This window comes from Pelecanus crispus, chromosome 13, assembly GCF_030463565.1.
Source record: "Pelecanus crispus isolate bPelCri1 chromosome 13, bPelCri1.pri, whole genome shotgun sequence".
NCBI classification, from domain to species: Eukaryota; Metazoa; Chordata; class Aves; order Pelecaniformes; family Pelecanidae; genus Pelecanus; species Pelecanus crispus.
In genome coordinates, this window is record NC_134655.1 from 5,009,508 (window position 1) to 5,034,880 (window position 25,373).

General features: G+C 46.0%; 1 protein-coding gene across 1 annotated transcript; it reads left to right on the forward strand.

The window, feature by feature from the left end:
- Positions 1–806: 806 nt before the first annotated feature.
- On the forward strand, positions 807–25,373 carry LOC104038398 (synaptotagmin-like protein 2). The gene is made up of 16 exons (XM_075720616.1): positions 807–907; positions 3,451–3,602; positions 9,107–9,200; positions 10,750–10,843; positions 11,018–11,111; positions 11,735–12,856; positions 14,181–14,279; positions 16,265–16,356; positions 16,812–16,913; positions 18,844–19,013; positions 19,833–19,935; positions 20,594–20,755; positions 21,497–21,575; positions 22,148–22,247; positions 23,245–23,450; positions 25,228–25,373. The coding sequence occupies exons 1-16, from the start codon at positions 807–809 to the stop codon at positions 25,371–25,373; spliced, it is 2,916 nt and encodes a 971-aa protein (XP_075576731.1).

The window sequence follows — 25,373 nt, forward strand, 5'->3', positions numbered from 1 at the left end:
CTGCTTATACTCAGTCTCATTTAGGGCAGGAAGAAGTGAGGAAAAGAAGAATGGAAGTAAAAAGCAAGCAAGCAGTTTGGTAATTTATATGCATATTTTGCTTGGAGCATGCTGAGTCAACTCTTTACCTGTTAGTAGGAAAGCAGCTAAAATAAAATATTATCTTGGTTAGGTTAATACCACGTGAGGAGCTGTAGGAACGGGAAGAAAGTAGGGCAGCTTGTTTTGGAACTTGTGCTGAAGAACAAATAAAAACCCCCAATGTACACATTCGGTTACCATATGTCGTGCTTATCATAAAAGGCATCTCGGTGTTATTTCTTTGCAGGGATGCTTGAACTCCACGGAGGCAGACTTCCCCACTGAAGAAAGCGCATGCCAGAGGTGCTGGGGTTGCCGTTGGTGAGAGGAGCTTTCGTGCCTGTTGAGGCAGCTAAGGCGGGCGGTGAGCTCGCTCCTTCCCGTGCTTGCCTGTTTGATTGACGCTGGCTTCCAAATCGCTGCGACTGTGCCTGAAGAAAAGCAAAGGAGCATAATTTTGCTGAGAGAATTTTCCTGGCAGGGGAAGGCATGCAGTGCAGAGAAACGTGCCAGCGAAGAGCCTGGAAGTGCAAGCCCAGGTGCTAACGCAACTTCCACCCAAGCCATGCTGCTGTGAAGTCCTTTTGCTCCAGCCGCGTCTTGCTCAGCGCACCGGGGCGGGCTGCACAGGGGCTGCCCATGGCATTGCGGCAGTCTGGGCTGGATTAGTTCCTGGTGTGTCATCGCTTCAGCTGCCTGAAGAACTGAAGAAGATTGCAGGGAAGATGTTGGACTTGAGCTTCCTGACCGAGGAGGAGTATGAGAAGCTGATGAAGGTTCTGCAGAGAGATGCAGAGCTGAAGAAGAAGGATGGGGATCGCATCAGGTGAGAGAACATGCAATAACAGCAGGACGTGAGCTTCCCCTGGGGGGATTTTTTTACTTCTTTTAGTGAGGGGAGTGTGTGTGTGTGCGTGTGTGTGTGCAGTGAGGAGAGATGCAGGCTACGGCAGTGCTGTCCCTTCTTGCTCAGATCCTGACGGATCTTTCCATTGCACCTCCTGTTTCTCAGCCATCTTGCTGTCACTGCTGTCCTCTCGCTGCAGGACTGCAGGGCTGGGCTCTCCTTTTGAGTTAATCAGCAGCCCTCCGAGACGCCAAGGGAAATCATCCCTTTCCTGCTCTGGGGAGGAAGATGCTGATTTCTCCGGTGTCAGAGGTCTGAGCAGGGGAGTAGCTGCTACCTTGTTTTCCTCACTCGGTAACACAGAAATCCCGTAGAGCGTTTTAAAATGAGACTTTACATCCCCATTTCTGCTATGTGTCCCTCCGGTGCTCTTCGAGATGGCTGTGTGTGCAGCATCCATCGTGCAGGCAGGGAGGGGGCAGTGAGAAGTTACCTGATCTGCCAGAGGTTTGCAGGGAGACGTTTCAGAGCCAGGAATCGCTCTGCGTTCAGCTCATTTGCCACTGGTCATCCTGGAGCTCAGGTTCTGGTTGTTTGGGATTGCTTGTTGATGCTGTCACTTTTTAAATGCCAGCCATTAGACCATCTGGGTTGACAGTATGCACCAGGCTCCGGAAGCTGGCACCAAACTCTCCATGGCAAGAAATGAGTTAGTTCAGTGAGTGTGGATGGCACCGTGCCAGTTTACCCCTGTTAAGGATGTGAGTCTTCGACTTGCTGTTGAGCCAAAAAAGAGTAAGCCCCACGTAGGAGGGATGCTCGAGGCTGGAAGGCGGAGTGGGTAGCTTTGCAGCAGGCTCCGGGGAGCGTATGTGCCCTGGCCTCTGCTCGGGGGTGAGAGCTGGGGAAACTGAGAACTGGTGGTGGCACGCAAGCAGATTGGGCTTGAGGTGTATGTGTCTGCATGCTCTTATATCTTCCCTGAATTCAGGGAAGGTTTCAAAAATGTTTTGTCTTTTTTTTTCTTCTTCTTTTTTTTTTTTTTTTTTCCTGAAATGCAGTAAAATTTCTGCTCTGCAGTGGAGGTTTAGGGAAAAGAATGTTGGGATTATTTCAGTTTTGTTTCACTCCTCTTTGGAAGCTGTTGCACAGACGGCTTTCATTTGGGAGCAAAGTGAGTTAGATGCTGACCATGGTGGTGCCACGTGCCCCTTGCTGGCAGAACAGCTATATGCAGTAAGACCTTTGGTGCAAGCATGGATATATTTGGCTCCAACACAACCTGTCAGCTGGGCAAAATGAAGTCAATGGCATTACACTGATCTGGTGTCAACAAGATGAAAATACGTCCCTACATCTCCTCTGGCCCAGCACCTCGAGCCCCTCACGGGGGCAGATGCAGCCCTGATTTGGATGGGAGCTGTGCAGCTCCCTGGCTGTCAGTCCTGCTGGGCCCCCCAGCACTGCCTGCAGAGGCTTGAGCCCAGTTACCCCACACCTGCTCCGTTCTGGCCTTTAGGCAGCCAAATGTTCGTGTTCAAAAAACAGGTAGATGTGGCACTTCGGGATATGGTTTAGTCTAGTCTACCCTTGATTGGTTTAGGTGGGCTTGGTAATGTAGGTTAATGGTTGGACTGGATGATCTTAAAGGTCTTTTCCAACCTAGACGATTCTATGATTCTATGATTCTATGAAATGTGACCCTTCAAGGCTCCACAGTTATCTGGGGTGTTGCCCCCTCTTCCTGCTGAGAATTGGACTGAGGTGGGAGTTTCCTCTGGCCTCTCAGGTCTCGCAGGGCTCCTGAATTGTGGTGAGCTGGGGGTGGCAGTGCCAGCAGAAAGGCAGCTAATTCAGCAAGCTGTGGTGTAAAAACAAAATAACCAGAGGAGGGTTAAAAGTACAGGCTAGCAAACAGAGCACTGACAGGTTTGGGTGCCAAAAACCAGCCCTGGGTGTGCCTGAGCGAGTTGCAGTAGGAGAAGCTGTGCTCAGGAAGGAGAGCTAACTGTTTGAGTGCCAAAATTGGCATGGAAGGAGGAGCAGGGAGAGGAGCAGTGTCTGGGGAGAATGCTGCAGGGACAGGTTGCTCCCCTAAATAACACATTTTATTTCCATGGTTTGCATCAGATTTCATCCAAAAGGCTTTGCCGCTCATAAAGAGATTAATAGACAAATAAAACAGAGAAGTGCAAGACCTGCAAACAGCCCCGCCCCTTCCCAAACCCTCAGGGCTGCAAAGCAAATGGACAAATCTCCTTGCCAGGTGACTCTGATTTGCATTTGTGAAATTTGGAAGAGGTGAAGGCCTGTGTTTACAAGGTGCTGTTTCCATTTCAGATAAAGAATCAATCAGCTTTTGTTTTAATGCTGGTTTGGCCCTTGTGATTGCAGAGAATAATCTCTGGATCCTTTGTAGTATCAGACAGGTGAACCGTACGGACAATTGTTATGAAGGTAGCTCAGAGGAAGTCGAAACCTTGGAGAACTTTTTGGTGTGTAATGTTCTTATTGACTTTCAGGCGGATACAAGGCTCCATCAAGGATGAAAAGAAGAAGAAGTTTGTGACAGGCGAATGGTTTTCAGAAGTGAAGGCAAAACGGTTTCAGGAAGACTTAGAGGGGCCGGATCTACTTTGGGCATCGATTAGAAGGAAGAAGGGCAAACTAGAAAGTAAGTACGTTAGTGTGCATCCTAAGAAAACAAATTGATGTACCAGAAAAAAGTGGTCAAGTATGGGGGGTCTCCCTATACTGGGAGCCAGCTGGGAACCAGCCTTTGTGTTGTGATAAGGGGATTCTCAGCTAAGCTTTCAGTACTAGAAAAAAATACCTGATTATCAAAATCAGGGCCCAAAGAAAAAATTACAGTGCGGCAGAGGACTAAGGCAAAAGCTGTTTACCAGCTACGTGCAGCAAATGCCTTGTCACCACTTCAGCTTCTTTCTTCCAAAATGTCTGTTTGTCACAGGTCACTGGTATCAGTTCTTGTGGTGGAAGCAACAAGGGAAAGGGGTGATGTAGGGCAATTTCTGGCATCAAACTGGTATGTGTGGGTCAAACACCCCTCCAGTTCCTAGAGTGGTCTGACAAAACCAGACAGCCGGCTGCTTTCGCAGGCCTTCAGGGTGGTGGGGTTCGTCACATCTCTGTAAAGGGAGGGGGTGCTCTCTTCTCCTGGCAAGTATTTGCCCACTGTGAGAGGGGAATGGTGGTCCTTGCCTAGCTTTTCACATGGAATAATTCCGAGGCACAATGTGGTTTTCAAAGTAAAAAGGGTTTTGGGGCCAAGTCTGAAGGTACCCAGGCTGCTGGGCCATAGCAAGGGTATGTCTGGGACCATGGGCTAATTCGAAGCAGATGTATTGCATGTTGTTGGACGTGCAGATGAACTCTCATGGTGGTATGTAAAACAGATCAAATCAGATTTGTTGGCTCAGGGCAGAGAAGAGAAGAGATCAGCCCCGTGTGAAACAAGCAGGACTGTGCTTTGAGTCCAAATGTAACCACCCTGGAGCTGGCACTTCGTGCTGAACATTTGTGCGAAGCAGAACTGGGGATGATTCACATCCAGTCCTCAACATGAAGACAGGCCAGCCGACTCCGCAGCAGGACTGTGGGACTGCAGCCCAGTCTCACACAACCTCCTTGATAATTTGTCAGGGTGTGTAATCACAGATACTCAGACACGGCTGGTGAGTTACTGGCTGCTGCTGCTCTGGGGAAGCCGTAGCCCTGATAGAGAGCTCTAAGCAAAGTCTACCACGGTCCCTAATGTAAGGACCCTGTAACTGGGCTCTGCTCTTTTGCAGTAAAGCCTACTCGTAGGTAAAGGGTTATCGTCCAACTGTCCCAAACTCAAATGTCATCTCGTCCCAGTTTTGGCTGGGATAGAGTTAATTTTTTTTCCTCCTAGTAGCTGGTATAGTGCTGTGTTTCGGGTTTAGTAGGAGAATAATGTTGATAACACACGGACGTTTTAGTTGTTGCTAAGTAGTGCTTACACCAGTCAAGGACTTTTCAGCTTTTTATGCCCTGCCAGAGAGAAGCGGGGAGGGGGCACAGCCAGGCCAGCTGACCCAAACTGGCCCAAAGGGCCATTCCATACCATACGGCGTCATGCTCAGTATAGAAACTGGGGGGAGCTGGCCGGGGGGCAGCGATCGCTGCTCGGGGACTGGCTGGGTGTCAGTCAGCAGGTGGTGAGCAATTGCATTGTGCATCACTTGCTTTGTATATCCTATTATTATTATTATTATTATTATTATTATTATTATCCCTTTCTTTTCTGTCTATTAAATTGTCTTTATCTCAACACTCAAATTTTACTTTTTTTTTTCCTTTTTTTCCCCCAGTTCTCTCCCCCTTCCCACTGGGGAGGCGGGGAGCAAGCAAAGGGCTGTGTGGTTAAACCACAGCACATCTCCGCCAGTTCAGCCCTCTTTCCTGGGCCCAGCTGCCCATTCCTGCTGTGGGGTAGCAGCAATACAGATCACTCCTTTGTTTGGTGGGCCTCCTTGGCCAGGGTATCTCTGTAGCATTAATTGCCTGGGCTTAGTATAGCCCTCTTAGCTCCACATTACTTAGACATATGCTCAAAGCTAAATGCTGGCTAAGGACTTTGCTAACTGAGAACCTAGTTTTCTTTTTGCTTTTTACTTATCCTTGACAGCTCTTGTAACTTAGCATAGATTCATTGGAACCTCTGATGCAGAGTTGGCCCATCATATTTCATATGAAGCTGCTTTTATCCTTGGTATTAGGGATTCATGATGTCATTAAATTTACTATTTTATCATCCCTCCAGAATGCTCAAACATACAAAACCTTTTCCAGCTCGACAGAATTGCTTGGCCATTTCTGCAGAGCATGTTCTGCTTTCTGAGGATGTGCATTTGTGCTTGCCCCCTCTTTGCATGAAGCGACAGACGCTTCGGCAGCCCCTCTGCTGGGGCCCAGCTCAGACGAACACTCTGTCACCCGCAGCCCAGCTGGCAGCCAGCAGTGAATTGGGTTCGTCTGCCTTTTGCCTTGCCAGGGGCATCAGCACCCTGAGCTTGCAGCCCATTTCAGGAAAGTGAAATTTGATGTACTGTTGGGTTTAGATTTAACTTTTACTGCTGATGTGCACGTATGAGATGTGGTCTCAGGTTATCATCTAAAATAATCTTATTAATATAGCAGTAATATGCAAGCTAAGTCTTTGCGTGTGCATTACTTGACTAATGCTGTTTTAAGAAGGAAGAAGCAAATGTTACTAAATTACTATAGTAATTACGTTTAGATGTAGCCCTCTATTTCTTTTTCAACTTTTTTTCTTCCCTTCTTTCTCTTTTTCTATTCTCAGACTTACTTTGGTAAAGCACAGCTATAACGTGACTTTATTCCTTCCTCTTACTTTTCCCACAGCGCGGGTTGAGGATCAAGATTCTGCAGCTAATATTTTCACCTTGCTGTTGCCTGTCGTGTGCTCGGCTCCTGCAGTGGTTACCGTATAGGTTGCCTCCCTTCATACATGAGGGCAAGCACTTCTCTCACTGACTTGTCAGCAAGAGTATTGCACTGGTGAGAGCGGTGCTTGGCGCATCAGGCAACAAGGATGAGGCCCCTTTACAAACGGTTTGGCCACGCAGCTCACATTCAATCTGCAGTAGATGAGATAAGGGCCTTTGCTTGCCATCTTGACACCTTTCTTTCTTCTCCTGGAAAGATCAGAGCCGTTCACCTTCTGTCAGCTTTCACGGTGATGAAGGGGTGTGCATTCATTTAGCCAAATGAAGGTAACATGCTCATGACCCCAGGGCTGTTAATCCTGATTTCAGTCTTTGATGACTGTGTTAGGGAGTGAAATGCGAAAATTCCTGCATGGAAAAGCCCTGCTGAGATAATTGCTGGCATTCCCTTCGCGTGGTGAACGGGCTGAGGAGCGCTGGAAATTCATGCCTGCACAGGAAAATGCCCAGTGACCTTTTCTGGAGGAAGGTTTTAACCTTCTGAAGGGAGGGTTGCGTGGATCCCTAAGGGTCTTCACAGTTGGTATTGATTATCATAAAAAACACTAGTAATCGGTGGTAATATAAATCTATAAAATAGATAGACACCCTGTATTTAAACTACAGCCTGCAGAGCAGCGCAGGTGGATGAATTTGGTGATAACTTCTCCTTGAGCTTGTGTGCAATGGATGAGAGCTAAAAATCGTCTAGGAGAGAGACCATTTTATCCACCCAGTGAGGCAAGTCAGCCCCGATGGCACAGTTATCCGTGCTTTCCCCAAGCATTGAGTGTTTTCATTTTAGAGTGATAGGAAATGAGTAAAGCAGCTAAAATGTTAGAGGAGTGGCTGTATACATATGTATATAAATACACGTATGGACAAGTTAAACTCGTCAGGCCACTACTAATTTCTGTTGGAATTTGCTTCTTATTCTGTCTCATCCTAAAGTTAGCAAGGGCATTTTGCTTGTCTTGTGGATTATAATGTACTAATAACCTCTTTGTTTGTGGTTATAGAAGCCAGGCACAGCTGTGTCAGTGGCTGAGCCATTTTGAAGGGCAGTGATTTGGATGGGAGGAAGCGAACACCTCTCGCCTGCTCTGCCAGCCAGGACGGGGGGGCTCTGTCTGAGGGGGAAGTGTCAGTGAAAAGCAAATATGACGCAATGCCTTTGGAAGTGGAAGTGAGGTGAGAAATGAATGCAGTCGTTGGTTGTCAAGGTCTTTTCAACCATGACAGGCAGAGGGAAAACGTGGGAGCTCTGTGTTTGTTTTCTCGACTTCCAGAGCAGCTACCTGCTGGCATCTCCCTCCCTGGGGTCTGGGGCAGAAGAGGAGGACGTGGCTCACTGTACAAATAAACACGCCTCAGCGTGCCTTCGCATGCCTGCACGTGACGCAGCCTGCACATGCCACCAGCCGTGCCGCAGCTTGTCTCTCCCGAAACGATGTTCAGTGATGCTTTTTGCATATCAGTGTTTACATGGACAAAACGCAGTCCCTCGCTCAGAAACGTGCTCTGTAAAACTGGCTCGTTCTTACACAACCAGACTCCTGTCTTCCAGCAGCAGCAACTCCCCGACTTCCCACTGCTGCAGAAACCACGGGGCCACCCAGCTGCCATCTCATGCCTGTGCCAGACACGTCGTCCTAACGCAGACGGCCCAAGCAACACCTGCCAGGGTCCCCTGCCCCGCAGGGCCAGGCGCTGGGCAGGGAGGAAGAGTTGGGACTGCAGCGTTTTTCTCCATGGGGATGCACAGGCAAGGGGGAATGAAGCTCCATCTTTGGATATCCCTGTTATCCGCGGGCTGACTGTGCTGATGCTGGATGGCCCCGCGTGGGCAGCACCAGCGTGACATTGATATCACAGCCCCTCCGTAGGACTGATCTGCTCTTGGGCTCAGTGCAGTTTTCTAACCTGATAACAAGCAAGGCTGTATTATTTAATGTCACATCTGAATCCTCTGAGTCTCTGATTCTGTTGTATTGTGTAATGAAATATATCCTAAAGAGATTTGGCAGGTTTTATAACAGGTAGATTTACTCTTTAAAATAGACCTAGCTGCACGTGACTAAATATGTGCAGATCTTGTTGACCAGACTAGTTTTTCATCGCTGTTTCAGGGTTTAATCCTTTTGGTTTTGCAGTAGCAAGAAAGCCTGTTTGCCAGCAAAATGTCTAATGCGACTTTATACCCTGGCAGGCTGCTCTAAAGGTTACCGTCTTCTATTGTTTTTTCTTTAGGGTCTTTGAGAGCTTAGAAGACATAGCTGAGCCTTGTGCCAGTAAAAATAACAGGGATCTCCTCATTAACTGTATTGGCCTCCTCCTTTGTTTGCCAAGATCGGCTGACTTTTAGTCAAAACAGGAAATGGCTGAATTTAAATCCTGGAACGGATTAACTTTATTGACAGCCGCGGCAGTGTCCTGCGAAGGTTTCCAGTGATGCGACAGCTCCTGGCGCGAGTCAGGTGTTAGGCAGCTCGCTTTGGCCTCTCGGGCGCGTGGGGTCTGGAGGTGCCTTCGCTGCGTGGACCCCCCATCAGCCATCTCCTGTTAAATCTGCAGGGTTTGTGCTGGGGGACTCATTTAACAAGCCTTTTCTTTCCCCAAATAAAACACACTGGCCATTACAAGTTTCAATAAATGTCATTTCTCAATTTTCTCTCTTACATTACAGATGAGGCCAACGAGCACATCCAGACAGATCTGGAAAGCAAAGCTGCCCCAAGTCCTGCCTTCCCCGAGCACGCTGCTGGTGCAGGAGAGGAGAGGTAACAGCCGCTGCTTGTGCAATTCTCTGGTTGCTGGTCTCACTTCTAATGAAAACTGAATGCTACCCATTAAATCCTGGCCTTTAACTGAGTTTCCGAAACTGTATAAGTAATAGGTTATATAGGATATTTTAAAAATCCTTTTTCCAGGAATTGTCAGAATATCAATCCTCCCTAATAACTAACTACTAATGTGCTTATCCCAGAAAGGTCTTTTCCTGCATGATTTGATAAGGGGTCAGTAAAATGGAAGCTGTCTCTAATGTCAGGATATTCTGGTTAGTTTTTCAAAGTGATTATGGTTTTATTTGTTTAATTTTTGCCATGGAGCAACACTAACAAAATGAACTGTTTGAGGAAACTGCTCATTTCCTGCTGGTGCCAACCTCTGTGTCCAGTGCTCAGCACTCTCCATCAAGACCTGGTAGGATTTCACGTTGTGCTGACTGAGCAGAAACACCCACTAAAAGCACTCCAACGAGCAAATCAGTGACCTCACTCAATATTTGTGGACTATGGAGAAGCCATTAAAATTTTCACATATTCATTTATTGTTGCTCCCATCTCATTTGCTTTTTAGTTGTCAGCAGAAAGAGGAATCATTCTTCACAGGTGGCAATTGCTCCAGTTAAATATTAAATTTGAGCCTTGACACTTCCAAACCTCTTGCAGCTGATCACCGGGTGTTGCTTAATGAAGGATCCAGAGTCAACAAGCCCGAGGTGCTCCTGCTTTACCAGCACAACAGTGGTCGTGATGGGGTTTTTGGGGAGTTGATTAAATCCTGAAGAGCTTGCTTTGTTTTTTCTGTTCAACCCTAAGCACAAAGCATTGTCATCTGGTATCTCACCAGCTTGACTGCTGTTCTCCATCTAGAGAGCAGCCACCACTAGACGCTCCCAAAGATGGTAGAAACGGTCAAGTAAACTGCCTGTGATTATGTGTTTCTTCCATTTATTTACCAGGCAGTTAGTAATTAACTTATATTCCAAGCATGAAGATTTATGTCCTGTACTATAGTTTTGCTCTAACTTTTGCTGTCATAATCATTCCCGTAGTTTCTAAATCCTCCATCAATCTGGTTATGCCTTTGGCCTGAACTGGGAGGTGCGGCCTGTTCCTTCCTGGGCCATGGCATGGAAATGCATCTCCCTCCTGCCGGGCTCTTGGGCTCTTCTGGCACACGCTCTTCTCAGCATTCCTGTGGTTTTCCCTGTGGTTTTCTCCCAGAAGGGGAAAGTCTGAATAAACCTAAACCAAATGGTTGACACGATTGTTTTTATTGAGCAAGTTCTGTACAGACTGCAGTGGGAGACTTGTCCTTACTCCAAGTTCAGGCCATTTCACATTTTCCCCAGTCCTTCCAAGCAGTAATGGAGAAAATAAATGAAGGCACCAGCTCTGGGCAGCCTTATATTGGGCTGGGTCAGTAGATAAAAAGTGGCAAAGTAGCTGAGCAGAATAGATGATGTTGAAGACTGCCTGATCACCCTACCAGGCACATCACTACCACTGATCTCCTTGCTCAGGTGTTTCTCCTCTCCCACAGATCCAGCACACCTGCTCTTGATACCACAGAGGAGCGTAAAATCTTGCCAAAACCAAAGCCGAGACTTCCTGTCCCGCTGTCTGCATCACACAAGGTAGTATAGGCACAGCCTCTGCACTTTGTTTTGTTCCTCCCTGGACCTTCACACAGTCTGTACCTACTGGCAGGGGCTCCACAGGCTGCCTGCCCTAGTGTCTGTGCTCAAATAAAATATGTTTTCCCAGTCTTGCCAGTTAATATACACTGATAGGGTTTGTTTTCCATTCAGAGATCCAGTATACATGATGTCTCTTCCTCAGAGAGTGACACTGGAACAAGTCCATTTGTGGCTGCAACAAACAGCTTGCATTTGTCTAGAAAAGGTAAGGGTTTTGTTCAGTGAGCCATTGGCATTTTTGTTATGCAGCATTAAACACCAAGAGACAAGACACCTTTTTGTATATGTAGAAATGAATAACAAAGAGTATTTCTTACCTTGGCATGTAAGAATGGGCTGTCAACATTTTTATGAATTATGCCCAAGGCAGCAGGGACCAAGAAAAAAAAATCCAATGACTAAAAGTTCTCCTGGCTCTCAGTATGTTTTAAATGGAGTGCTTGGCTCACAACTCCTTAACACACAGATCCAAGTTACCTTCTCTTTCCTGCCTTGCATGTGTAGTGTATTTTTGGTACATAGCAAATAGCCAGTAGGAAAGCTGCCAAACTGAAAGCAAAGCTGCAAATCCCCAACTCACAGCAACAATTTAGAGCTCAGTGGATTTTTTTTCCATGTCCTGTTGCAGAGAGAAGGGCTGGGGTTTTTAGGGCTTTCTTCAGATGGAAGGAGGCTTGCTAGAGTCTCAAAATGGGGAAGAATTAGGAACATATTGATGGTTTCTGGAAATTCCCTCTGGCTTCCCTTTGAGAAGCTGCAGCGCAGACCTTCCCAGGAAATACGATGTGATGTGGTGTGCCAGGCTGTGAGCATTTGTTGTCGTTGTAGGTCATGGAGCATCTGCATTGCTCACCAAGCTTTCAGAGGATGCTGTGCCTCAGCCCAGCAGTGCAGCTGGAAGAGAAGCTGTTGATGGGGCCGCTGGTACCACAGCGGGGGCAAAAACTCCACCCGAAGAAACTTACACTTCCAGCAAGATACCAGTTAAGAGGAAACCAAGCAGAACTTTCTCCAGATCCGAGCAGTTTGTGAATCATGCGGGGCCAGCAGAGAACAGCCTGGCAAATAGAAAGCTGCTGGCAAGCCCCAAAGCACTGACCGCAGAGGGGGAAAGCAGCCAGGCTGCGAAGCAAGGCGTGAACTATACAATCTCATCAATGAGTAACAAAGAGGAGGATATCGGCCTTGATCGTGAACACTTCAAGAACTTGAAGAACTTCTGGGAGAAGGGAGCAGACTCTGTGACAGTGGGAAACGTGCCGGAGGACCTGAGCTGGGTGGAGGCAGACGGTAGGCAGTTCAAGCTGTGCCGCTCACTGTCTGTGCAGTCTGGGCAAGGCCAGAACAGCGAAGAAAAACCTTGTGTCTTCACCAGAACAAGAACCCCCTACAAAAGGACAATAACCTTGTCTTCTAGTGAGGAAGAATCAAGCTATGTAGCCCCTGCAAGGAAGGATTCAGTTTCTATTGTTCCTAGATCCATGTACACCAAGAGCAAAGGCAGCCTCGTTACAAGAAATAACTCGCTGAGTGAAAGCAATGGGAAGCCACCGGTGCCAGAGGAAGAGAAAGCGGCACAGCGCTGCTCCAAGAAATCCAGATTGCCTGTGCGAGCGCCTTCCGTCAAAATCGAGTCGCCCACCAAAGAAGTGTCTGGCAGCACGTTTGAGCCAGAGACGCCTACAGACGAGTTGATCGTGGCAGAAGAGCGCAAGCACGCAGCGAATTCCCTGGCGAGCAGGGTGCAGATACTGATCGAGCCTGCGCTTACAGATGGTGAAAGCGATGATGAGAAAGAGGAAAGATCTGATTTGGGCACTCATGACAACATGGAAATAAATGGAGAGCTACCTGAGGAAAAAACGTGTGAGTCTTCAGACAAGCAAACACCCGGTGAGCCAGCCAGAGAGAGAGAAGCCGTTCAGGGAACGGACTCAGCTGTTTACTCAGGTACTGAGGCTGTAACCGCACCCTGTGAAATCCCAGTAGAGAGTCATCCCTAAGCCTGTTTTCTTCCCTAGCCCTTCTGCATTTTGCACATATTCTTCATTTGTCCATTTATCCTATATTGCAATTTGTGCAGAGTTAGCATGTGTGGAATATGTTTAGCTCTGGAAACAAATCCTGTGTAGCGCGGTGCAAGTGTAAAAGGGGGCAGTGCCGCGTTCCCTTGCCTTCCTCCCCGCTGCCAGCCCTCATGCCTTACCTGCAAGCACCTCGGCTCGGGACAGCCCTCCGTTTTTTTAGCACTACCTACAACAGGTCACAGGAACTTACTTTATTTCAGTCACTGGGAAGACTGTACTTTCTTCAAATGTGGGGCTGGAGGAATTCTTTGTGGTGGTAGAGATAAGTCTGGCACAAGGAGAAGAAATAAAGCGTGAAGCAAAGTGTTTAATGAATACATGGGCTGTTAGGCTACCTTGATATACCCACTGGCTGTCAAGTGTTTAATTGACATTTTGGGTCTTTTGGGAATCCACCAGTGAATTTGGATATTAAACTGTAACCAAAGTGACTGAATGAGGAGTCTGATTTTTCTGGGTTCTGATACCATTTTCTCAACCATGATGGTGTCAGTAGTTACCACTTTATCAGTCTCTCTCTGGGTTTGACGGGCTCTTGTAGTGACTGTTAATATGAGCAAAAGTTATTGTAATTGCAATTCCTTTTACATGTGGGCTCTGACTGCCCACAGCTCTGCTCTCTGCCAAGCAAAGGCCTAGGAAGAGAGCTCAGTATCCTCTTTTTCCAAATTTCCTGTCCTCATGTACCTCGGTAAGACCTATTTGAGAGGATTTTCCATAGACTCATGTGATTTTGATTTTTAACTGTGTCATTTCATGGCTTGTTTCCTACCGCTTATAACATTTCTATGAAAATCCTGAGTTGCGCTTCAGGTAAACATAAATATTTCCTTTCTATACCAGATCTTTCTTATATTTCTCAGGTTTTATGCCTTATTGTTACATTCATTTCAGGATGATATTAGCAGATGGCTGTGTTTTACTGGAAGCTCTTTGCAGGCGCTGGTCTGTTTTAGGGACTGGGTTAACCTAGCGTTTACATTTGCCATCATAGTGTGAAGAGGTTTTCTCAGGGAGAGACATTAAAGCACACTGATGATTTGAAAGCAGCCCTGTGTAATGTAACCGCAACGTGCTCTAAGCAGAGTGAACAAGCCAGGAGACACACACGCGCGTGTGCTTGTTGACGCACTGCCTGTCTGAGTTTATTTATTTACCATGTTGATCTGGCTTTTCATGTATTCCAGAGGAAGATGGGGATCATTCTCCTGCCGCTCAGGCACTGGCCCGAGCAAATAGCATTAATCTTGCAAAGAGCATGGTGAACATTTACACAACCACAGAGAGTGAGTAACATCTTTCTTTTTCCTTTTTGGTTTACATTCCCTGAAGGTAATATATTATGCCCGAGATCTGCACCTCTGGTGCTTCTGTGCATGTACCATGCAAGGAAAATGACATATTATTTCATCATCAAATTAGAGAGCTTAAGTGCCTAAAATTTAATTCAGAGCCAGGAAATTGCAGCTAGATGGATGGTATGTTACTCAGTGTCTTCAGCAAAAAACACAAGGGCTTCAGAGGGTTGCCAAGAAGCTTGTACCCATCTCTCCTCTTCTCCCACTGAGTACTGTGGGAGCTGCACAGCAGCCCGTGCAGTGGATTAATCGGAAGTGCCAGAGCTTGCATCCAGCATGCAAGTCATAGCACCGACTCCTGTCACATGCTTACTGCGCTTGCAGTGCCCAGCCTGGGCCTCTCACCTCACCCAGAGCAGACCCCGTTTGCTGGCCTGATCTCCTCAGCTACCAGCTGGGACATAGTTTATGGTGGCAGTTTCTCCCTGAGAAACCACGATGAGCTAAAGAGAAGGCAACCAGGAAAGCGCAGCAAACCTGAAGAAGCCCATGACCAAGAAACCTGTCTGTGCCACCAAGAAGCCCAAGAAAGCAGCAGCCAAGGAAGGGGGCCTGAAGAGAAGGTGGCACAAGAGGACAGCTAAGAGCTTGCCTAAAAGCAAAGTGGCAAGGCCAAGGCTGCCAGGACGGAGGTGAGAAGGCTGGGAAGGCAATGCCCGAGGCAGGGTAAAGCCACTTAGAGGAAACGATCAAGCCTGGCTAAGTAAGCCTGATCCCTGGTGACGAGAGGGAGGAGAGTCCCCTTCGGGGCTGTGTCCAAGGCAGCCTGCAGGTGGGACGCGCTGCGTCGCCCTGTGACTGTGCCCACCCCGTCTGGTGGCCTCGTGCCAGGTGCATGCCCCATTGTGTGGTGGAGCAACGTGCGTCATACAGCACGGTGGCTCAGAGCTTCGGGTCCCACATGCATTGCCGTTCAGTGACGTGGTCTTCATGCAGATGGCCAAGATTTTAGCCTCCCCTTCTTAAAGTTTATTTAGAGCCACAAACTTCATCCTCAGAACCCCCCTCTACAGGGTTACACTTGTTTGCAGTATAACAAGTAGTCTGTGGAGAGGGCTAGCCTTAATGCTTTGCTCATGTTTGGAGATAAAAATAGTAAATATCAAATGCATGATAAATCATAAAAAAGGTAAATCATGTAAAGGAAAATGCCAAAGAAGCTCTTGGGCATTTTGAACACTGAAAAGTGTATCATCGTGGCTAACATGCTAAACAAGTGTGTATATGTGCAGGCATGTTTATGCACATATATCTTCTAAAAAAAAAGTTCTCCTGGGATGAAGATAGTCATCTTCAAGAGAGTTACTGAGAAAAGATAAATATAGTATAAATAGGTTTTACTTAGACATTTAAGCAGTCCAGTAACCAGCTTTCTAAGTTGAGATGAAGCTTTCTGACTTTCTTCTTTTAGATACCAAGCTATTGTCCACCTCTTTGTCTAGCAGAGAATTTGAGAGGTGTACACAATGGTGAAATTATAGGTACTTTACAGCTCTTTTGTACAGGGCAATATGCTAAGAGATGAAAATGTGAGCATGTTTGGTTTCTTTGACGAGGAGGCAGATCTGTATGGCTTTAGTTTAAATTAAATCTATGCAGAGAAAGTGGTGCAAACAAGATACACATCCTTAGGCTAATAAGTGAATTAAATTAGTCACTAGAGGGAGTTTGCACACTCCCACACATTGAACCAAAATGCACTGAAAAAAGCTTTAAGATGTTAGCTAGCAGTTTTTGTCTTGGGGAGGGTCAGCTTCAATGGCAGACAACAGAGATGGGGCAAGTGGGTGGTACTCTGGTGCCTCCCACAAGCTTTTCCTCCTTCCTTGTGCCCTTAAACAAACATGTGACTTTCTTATGTATTCCTGACTCTGACAAGGTATCTTGATGCCTTTTTTTGTTTGTACCTACAGCGTACAATAAACCTCATTTGATACCCCATCAGTTTCTCGAACCTGAAAGAGTCAAAGAGCTGAGCAGATCCTCTCCTCTCCTGTTGTCTGAGGTAGGCTACATGCCAGAAGTGGTGGAATAATGTTCACAGCATCCCCTGAATGACAGCCAGTTTCATGAGAATGTTTCTCCTGGACACCGACAGTACTTGCTCTAGAGCATGCCTTGGTTATGTCATAAATAAATGAGAAAAGCCTTAAGAAAAAAGCCCCCCCAAAACCAAGACCAACCCTTCTCTGGCTGGAGGAGTTTTAGTGTTTCCCTCTGTCTCAAACCACACTGTTCCGTGCCCTTCCCAAGAGCCCAGGCGGTTGCATGCAGCTCTGTTTGGAGGCAGTTAATGATGACGTTCGCTGCTGGTCAGAGGGAATGCCTCTGGGGAGACTCCCTGCACTCTCCTAACCTGATCGCTGCTTAATGGGACTCTGCTGAGCTATTCGTTTTTCTCTGTAGTGTTGCAAAATGCTATACGGCAGAGCTTAAAGATGCTTGTTATTTTCTGAGCAGACTGAATCAGACACGGCTTCCGAAATCAGCTTCCAGTTTAACAAGCACAAAAAGACGCCTAGCATTGGCAGCCACTCGTCCGACATGGCATCTGTCTCCTCGGTAGGTATTTAACGCGTACATCTTACTAGATAGGGTTTCTCAGTCAGATTCGGTGACGCTGCATTTAGGCTGATACTGATGATACGGCCTCCGGAGTATCCTGCTGGTTTCTGCATGGTACATTATTAAAAGAACAGTGATGGATAATTACTTAACTTGGCGTTAAAGGAGCGTCTGCGGGTACCATCTCAAATTAGAGACCCCCTGAATCACTGTTAGGCAAATTTACAGTAAGCGATAGCCCCCACTCTGAAGTGTGGATGCTCTGAAGCCTGGCAGTGTGCAGGAGAGAGGGGTGGCCTTTTTCTGGGTGGGGAAATGAGGAGCACAGCCATTAAGTGACATGTTTGTGGTCCAGCTCCGAGAGAGCTGGGACTGCAGATGAGTGCCCTCTGCAAGCTCATCCTTCACTTTATCAGCAAATTTGAGGGAACTCAGAGTTGATCAGCAAAAGCATGATGTAGAGCTTCAACTTGTAAGGAAAGCTGAAAAGAGCTGAGTGTGTTTAGTTGAGCATTTTTAAAAGATTCCTTCGAGACAGTGGGGGGGGGGGTGTGCTGCTTAGAAGTGCTTGAATTTGCTGTATTACTGTTATAGGTATCTCCAAAGTGTCTATGTGAGACTTAAAGAATATGTATGAAGCAAAGCTGGTAGGGAGAGGTCATAAATGTAGATAAATATGTTAAAAAACCCCTTGAACTTTGGGGCACATGAGTCCTTCTCCTAGTCTGGAGAGTCTGGGAGCCATAAATGAGCCTTTTGTGTCCAAGTCACACAGGTGTTCTTGAAAATCTTGCTTAGGATTCTCTGCTGGGATGAGTATCCTGATGGGATGGTAAATGCAGCTCCAAGGACTGCGAGGAGATGTTTAGCAGGTTCTTGTAGGTTATAATAGAATGACATTCAGAACCCAAGAAAGTAGGGGGAGATAGAGAAGAATTGAGTTAATTACTAGGAAAGTTTTCTGATAAATGTTCATGACTGTACCACAGAGAGGTGCCAAGAGGTGTAATTATTTGCTTTGTAAACGGCATTAACTTTTATGTTATCCTATCAGGAATCATGAGTGATTGGTGTAAGAGAAAATTCTCTTGTCCTTCTGGAGCTGTGTTTTGTTTCTGCTTCATCACTTTCTACCAGTGAAAGACAAAGCCTTGAAAAAAGAACCCCAAGGCCTATGGGCAAATGCAGTTTGTTCTGGGAAAGCAAGTGACTCTTGGGTGCCTAGCTCCTGATTTATACCTGTAGAAATGTCATTTTGCTGTGCCTTTGTGGCAAGTAGATGTCTCTGGTGGGACACTGACTCTTCAGGACATGGGTTATATCTATTTCTGTTTTGTACAGCTCCATGCACATTGTGAGCAAGCAACAAGATCGTAATAGTTTTTCCTATATTTATAGTCTGATGTCTTTCTTATTAGCCTATTTTAAAAATTGATTGACAGTTGTGTGACTATATCTACCAGAAATAATAGGTTTATATACACATAGTTCAAGTTCTCTCAATATATTTCTTTCTTAGTGATGAGATTGGGTCAGGATAGCAGCTCTTGGTACTGTAAGCATAGGGAAAGGGAAGAGACTTGTGTGGCCCCCCAGTAATACTTGACTCTGTTTCCCCAAGTTTTGGGATTTAGGGGTGAAAAATCTTCTGCATTTATTGAGCATTCAGGAGAATAGCGCTTCTAAGTCCTGGTCTAGGATAGCACATCCTTGTGAGACCCTTGTTCGGGTTCCCCAACCCTTGCTTGTTTGAGCACAGCTGCAGACGTGTACCATTTCTGTGTCAAGGACACAATACCACACACAGAAACAGAAATTATAGATTATTTCTCTGGTAATGCACTTTTCAGACAATTGTCTTTGTCCAGGAACCAAGTCAGGAGGGTGCCTGTTTCGTTGGCACTGACCTTGCTCTTCCACCTGGCAGGTGAGCGGCAGTGTGCTCAGTGTCTACAGTGGCGATTTTGGGAGTGTGGATGCCCAGGGTACCGTGGAGTTCGCTCTAGACTATGACGAGAAGAACCGGGAGTTCCAGGTTCATGTGTCCCAGTGCAAGGACTTGGCTGTCGTGGATGAGAAGAAAGGCAGATCTGACCCGTGAGTGATGCTTTGGTGCCTTGTGACTTCTACATTGCTGAATTTTGTGTTCTGGGGGATTTTTTTTTCTTATGTTTTCTGTTTTTAAATGTCATGGTTTCTTCCTTCCTTCAGACTTCTGGTGCCTGCTTACTGCTGGGACTTTCCTAGCTGATGGTTCTGGAGCCATTGGCATCAGTAAATATGTTACCACAGACTTAAATTTGAACAGATTGAGAAAGCTTTGATCACTACAAAGACAGTTCCTGTTATCCCTGGAATATGTTCTCCGTGCGTCCATCTGAACCTTGATCTCCCCATGGTCAATACACTTTGGTAACGACTCTGGTGATGCAGACATATATCTATATGAAAAGAAAGTCCATAAAGAACTGCTGTTAGGGGCACAATGGTAGTTCCACAGAGGTTAGTGATCTCTAGTTTGAAAGATGATGAAAAGGAGCCTGGATTTGAACCCTGAGAGAGAGACTTAAAGACATTCCACCTCTTTCCTCCTCTCTAATTTCACCCTGATTTTGAATGCACAGAGATGCTATAGTTATGGTCATTTCAGATAATGGATATATGGCCTTGCTGGCTTCCCATACTGCCTAGACAGCTGCCTGTTCTGAATGTTGGTGGCATCAACCCATCTCCAGTGAGATTTATAACTTCACATGCAAGCCAAGTTAATATCCTGTCAGGTCTCTTAATTAGTTTTGCCTTCAAAGAGTCAACTCCAGGTCTTTTGTTTCCATGTCACCATTCACAAGTGCTGCCTGCTTAGTAGAGCTTGGCAATATGGAACAATATCCAGCTGGAGTTTGCTTTCTTTTCCAGGTATGTTAAAACTTACCTGCTCCCAGACAAAGCTAGAATGGGTAAGAGGAAGACTTCAGTGAAGAAGAGGACAGTGAATCCCATTTACAATGAGGTGTTACGGGTAAGAACAAATATATGCTCTGAAAACCTGTGTTGTAGCAGGCACCCATACCATGTCAGGTCCGGAAAGATCCTGCCTTCTTGGCCAGGCTTCTTCACGTGCCTCCCGCCAACACTGCACTGCTCTTCCCTTGGGTTTGTAAGTGCAGAAATGTTAAAGGTTTCTCTGCACCCATCTGTGTGGCACCCAAGATTTCTCTATCAAAACTGCACAGTGATCTTCTGATGAGATAGGGACCTGCAGCCTGTGCTGTCTTCAGCCGGAGCAAGGGGTGTTCTTCCCTTCCCTGGTGCACAGTCATAAGGCATGGGACTAGGAAGAAAGGTCTTCATGATGTGGTCTTACTCATCAAAGCATAGAGGATTATTTAACAATGCCCAGGCCTGCGTTAATAATTCTTGAAAGAATATTGGTTTTGTCCTGTGACAAAAGGAGTGCTAGGTTTTCCTGTGCTCAGCAGAAAAGCTTTGTCAGGGTAGTAGGATTGCTGCAGGACAAAAAAAGAGATGTTCAGAGCGAGGCCAGTCAGTTAGTGCATGTGTGGGGTGGGTTTGAGTGTCTCAGCCAGAGCTTATTCAAGCTTTTGAGTAGTTTATTTCTGGTTGTGAAAGAAACAGAAGAAAAAGCTGAACAACCTGACTTCTCTTTCTTCCTCTAGTATAAAATAGAGAAAATGGTATTGCTGATCCAAAAATTAAATCTCTCTGTTTGGCACAATGATCCACTGGGACGTAACAGTTTCTTGGGAGAGATTGAAGTAGACTTGGCCAGCTGGGACTGGAGCAACAGGAAACTCAACTGGTACCCACTGAAGCCCCGAGTAAGTGCATCGCAGCTGCAATCCTGCTTCCTAGCCCAACCCCACAGCCTTTAGGGGTGGCAGAAGTCCTTCCTGACTCCTCTGAGGTCTTTGGGTGGTGTGGTGGAGCAGAACAACCTGAACTGTACTTAGGGAAGTGCAGTAGAACACCCACAAGCCCTGGACACGTTAGTGCAGTATTCAGTGCTCTGAACATAGGCCTTCTCAGGTCTTTCTTGGTGACTGATCTGTTGGGACGCTTTCATAAATGTGATCTGACACTAATCAACAGAAACTCTGACGTGACTTTGCCTCTCTCTCTCCTCACATAAAGACCATCCCTTAAAAATAGACAGCAGAGTACTAAGTGATGCCATTGAACATGCCTTGAGAGGTAAATATTCAGGTGCCGCTTTTTGTAAAGCCTGTACAGCTTCCTGCATGCTTCTGGGTTCAGAGGTCTGATTTGAGATCCCTTTTCAGAAAATAAAGGACGTTGGTCTTTCAGAACTAAGATGCTTAATTATGTCCAGCTGGACATGTCTGGAAGGGCAGCCTTGCTCTGAATCCCCAGGCTTTTGGTTCCAAGGGACTGAGTTTGAGAACAAAGCCAGAGAGAAAGGAGCTGCCCTGAGAACGGGCTGCCCCAGCCATGCAAAATTGGTTTGTCCATTTGTGCCCCTCCACTGAACTCAAAAGCTGTTTGCCTTCCTATGTTTACACAATCCCTCATTTAGTCAGTCATAACTCTTTCTGTTTCAGAGCCTTTCTGCTGTTAATGGTGTGGATCATCGAGGAGTGATGAATTTGTCTATTAAATATGTCCCTCCAGGAAGCCTAGGTAAACGTGTTTCATGCATTAAGAAGTATTGCCCGTATGTAGACATGCAGCTTGCAATGCTTCATCTGTTTAAGGGCTGGTTAAAGAGTAATCTCATTAGAGCAAGATCTTAGAGATCGGCACAAAGGCACAACCCGCAGTGCTTGATAGCACTCTCTGCAGCCTGCATCTGATCTTCACATCTGGAATTATTGGGAAAGCGTTGGGGAGAGAGGAAGGGCTCAACCTCAAACTCATCAGCTGTTATGAGCACTGTGGGCACTGTAGGGTGCTGTGATGCGGTAGCAGCAACACACAGCCCCTCTCACTGTGGGGCAGGCACAAGACTGGGTTTGCCCAGCAGTTCCTTCTTTCTTGTTTCAAAGCAGCACCAGTACATTGTGTCAGGAGCGCTCTGCAGCTGCGAGTGGGACGGGGCTGGTAGTAGTGCTGTGGCACCCAGGAGAGGGGTGCAGAGCTCGTGGGGGAGTGAGTACGCAGAGAAGTCACGTTGCTGCTCCCTCAGGTCCCTGGAGAGGAAGCCTGTATTGTAAGGGTTGGCACGACAGTTTTTCTCTTCTCCTAAATCGCAGGTCCCAAGAATCCTCCCTCTGGCGAAGTTCACATTTGGGTCAAAGACGTCAAGGACCTGCTGCAGTTGCGTCCTTCTGGAGTTGACTCCTTTGTGAAATGGTAAGTGCATGAGCATGGTATTGGCTTTGATCCTGGGTGTGTGCCTCCACAAAGCAGTATGTTTTCTTCTCTTTTCTCAGGCTCACCTCGCTGTGCCTCCATACTGTAAAGCCTTTGTGTTGCATTGGGCTCTGTAGGAGAGAATTGCCCCTGTTATTCACTTGTGGCCAAATTAGGAAAATCCTTGCTGTGATAAAGCTCTTGGTCAATCACTGTCTGTGACTCACTCAGTGATTTGCCTCAAGAACATCTGAATGAGAGGAACACGTGGGCCCTGCACCTCAGCCCAGTGTGTTCACGTGAAGTTGTGAATTTTGCCATGGTATGGGCTTGCATGCAAAGTTTGGGAATTTGTTAGGGACTTGCCAGAACTGACACACAGACAGTTGGATCCTGCTTTGATCTTCTCCAGAATTTAGTATGTGCATGTATTCTGCAGCCTACAACATCAGTTCTGCTGTCATATGGGAAAAGGTGCTGCAAATATTCCAGAAAATTTAAAATCTTTTAAGGGGATTTTAAGATTTTTTTCAGCGCTTTGAAGTGCTCACCATGTTTTTTGTATATTTTAAATCCTTATGGAGTTCTCCTGCAGAAAGGTTTGCTGCTTAAGAAGCCTAACTGACAATTTTGAAATGCCTTCTTAGGCACCTAAGTGATGAAAATTTCTGAAAATAGAAATATGTGAAAGAAATGTCCATTTTTTAATGTAAAATGTCAGTTTTAAAAAAAAATTTGCCAAAAGCAGGAAATTTTAAGCCTCCTTTCTGAAAATGTTTGCTTTTAAAATGGATTTGCTTGGCAAAAAAAAATTTCATCCCCATTTCAATGGGAATTATGAACATTTCTCATTAAATCTACAGAGATTTCTTATGTTGAGACCAAATTCCTCCTTTCTTCAGAACTGAGGCTTGTTTAGACTGAGGAACTTCATAGGAACAGTTCCAATCTCAGCTGATATTCTATACTACATACTGTATTTTTTCTCTTCTCAAAGCTATGTGCTTCCAGACACCAGTAAGAAGAGTTACCAAAAGACCCGAGTCATAAAAAGAGACACGAACCCCATTTTCAATCACACTATTGTATATGATGGCTTTCATACAGAGGATCTAAAGGATGCTTGTGTTGAACTGACTGTGTGGGATCACGAAAAACTTACCAACCATTTCCTTGGAGGAATCAGGCTGGGCCTGGGGACAGGTAAGTGATTTCCTTTACATTAAATGAATACTGTTACCATAGTGCTGAGCCACAAGGTGTAATGGGAAGTTGCAGAGCATTTTGCTGTTGGGGAGAAACCAGAGATGGGGAGTCTCAGTTATTGGTGAGAGTCTTGGTACTTGCACTCTGTCTGGGTGGAGGGGACCCTGGTACATGATAGCAACCCTCTGTTCCCACATTTTCTGCCAGCATCAGCTCTGAGGTCTGGCAAAACTCAAGAAGCTCCTTGGGTCCGTCAGAGAGTTTTCCTGCTGTTACAGGAAAACAAGCTGCGTTACCAATCAACATTCTATTGCTGCTCCTCCCAGGGAAGAGTGCTCAGAGATGAAGACAACTTGAATGCCATGTGGGACAGCACCACCTGGTGACTCTGTCCACATCACCTCCTCCCTTGAAAAGCTTTAGTAGGAGGAGTAACTAATATTTGAAAAACAGGGCGAGCTACACTGGTTGATCTGGTAGGTAATCAGTAATGAGAGTACATCAGCTGGAATTAAATCACGAATCGGAATAATGGAGTTGTCTGGCTGTAGACTAAGGTGTTATTGTTGGTTTTTTGGTTTGCTTTTATTTAGACAATATAGTGCTGAAAGACCTCAGCAGAGGTGCCATTTGCTCCAGTGGGAGACAGTGGCTGTCCCTGGGAGTTGATGGTATGAAGTTCCAGTTCAGAGAAAGACTTAGACCTGTGCTTATCTGGAAGTGTTTTACTTCAATGGGGTTACTCATCCTTGAAGTTAGGAAAATTCCAGTATTTTTAAGCCACAGTGGTAAAGAGCAGATGGGACCATCTCCCATTGTCCAGCTGTCCATCATGGAGGTTTGTCCCTCTCTAAACATCCTATCCTAGCTTTCAGTGTACCCTATACCTAGGCTTTGACAGATAGCATGTTCATCTTTGCATTTTTGTAAGTGTGATATCTAAGGGTTTCTAAACTATTTATTGTTACGCAAGAGGACTTCCTGAGAGGTGAAAGACAAACAGAAGATTTCAGAATGTTGCAATAAAGGATAACTGTTCCTTGAGGGTATCAGGGAAAGGCTTATAGTAGCTGGAAGGTCTGCCTCACGGCTGCACCTATGTTTATTGGATTTTCTTGTGTGTTCTCTGTTTTCAGTCTCTAACATGTCACCAGGAGGGTTGTGAACTATTCAGTAGGAAGTGGCAACAAGAATAAGCTCATAAGCAAGAATGATGTAAATGGATGTAAAAATGATGTAATGGATGTAAAAATACCAACCCCAAGATAAGCTGTGATCCAAATTTAGACCTTTATCTCATTGACAAGTAGTCAGCACATGAAAATTTGGTTGAATAATCGACTTGGAATTAATGTGCACACTTTTCCACTATCATATGTTTGATTCCTATACAAATGAATCATAGACTAAGAGAATTTTGACAAATACCCCACCCTGTTCACAAGAAAATCTTTTAAGGGGAAAACCAAGCCTTTTAGACTTTCTTTACCATTCCGAAAGATGCAGAAAGGGCTTGAGCCCAATATTATTTTCCTTGGCAGGTTATGTCTAGGGTACTTGCATTTTGTGGCTTTTACATTGACTTCATTCTGAACTCTGGTGTAAAATGGAGGTCATTAGCAGAAGAACGTTTAGGGTGCAACTTGATGAGGGGAAGTCAGCACTGTTTGTGTTAAGATACTGCCTGCAACAGTTACATCCCATGGAGTATTTTTGCATGGAGTAGAAACTCTTTGTGTAGCTTCTGACGTTATCGTTTTCTTGTTCTTTACAGGTTTGAGCTATGGCATCTCCGTGGACTGGATGGACTCCACGCAAGAGGAGGTGGCCTTTTGGCAGGAGATGATGTCGGCTGCCAATGAATGGATTGAGGGATTGCTACCACTGCGCTCACTGGCAGGGAGGAAAAAACTGAAATAA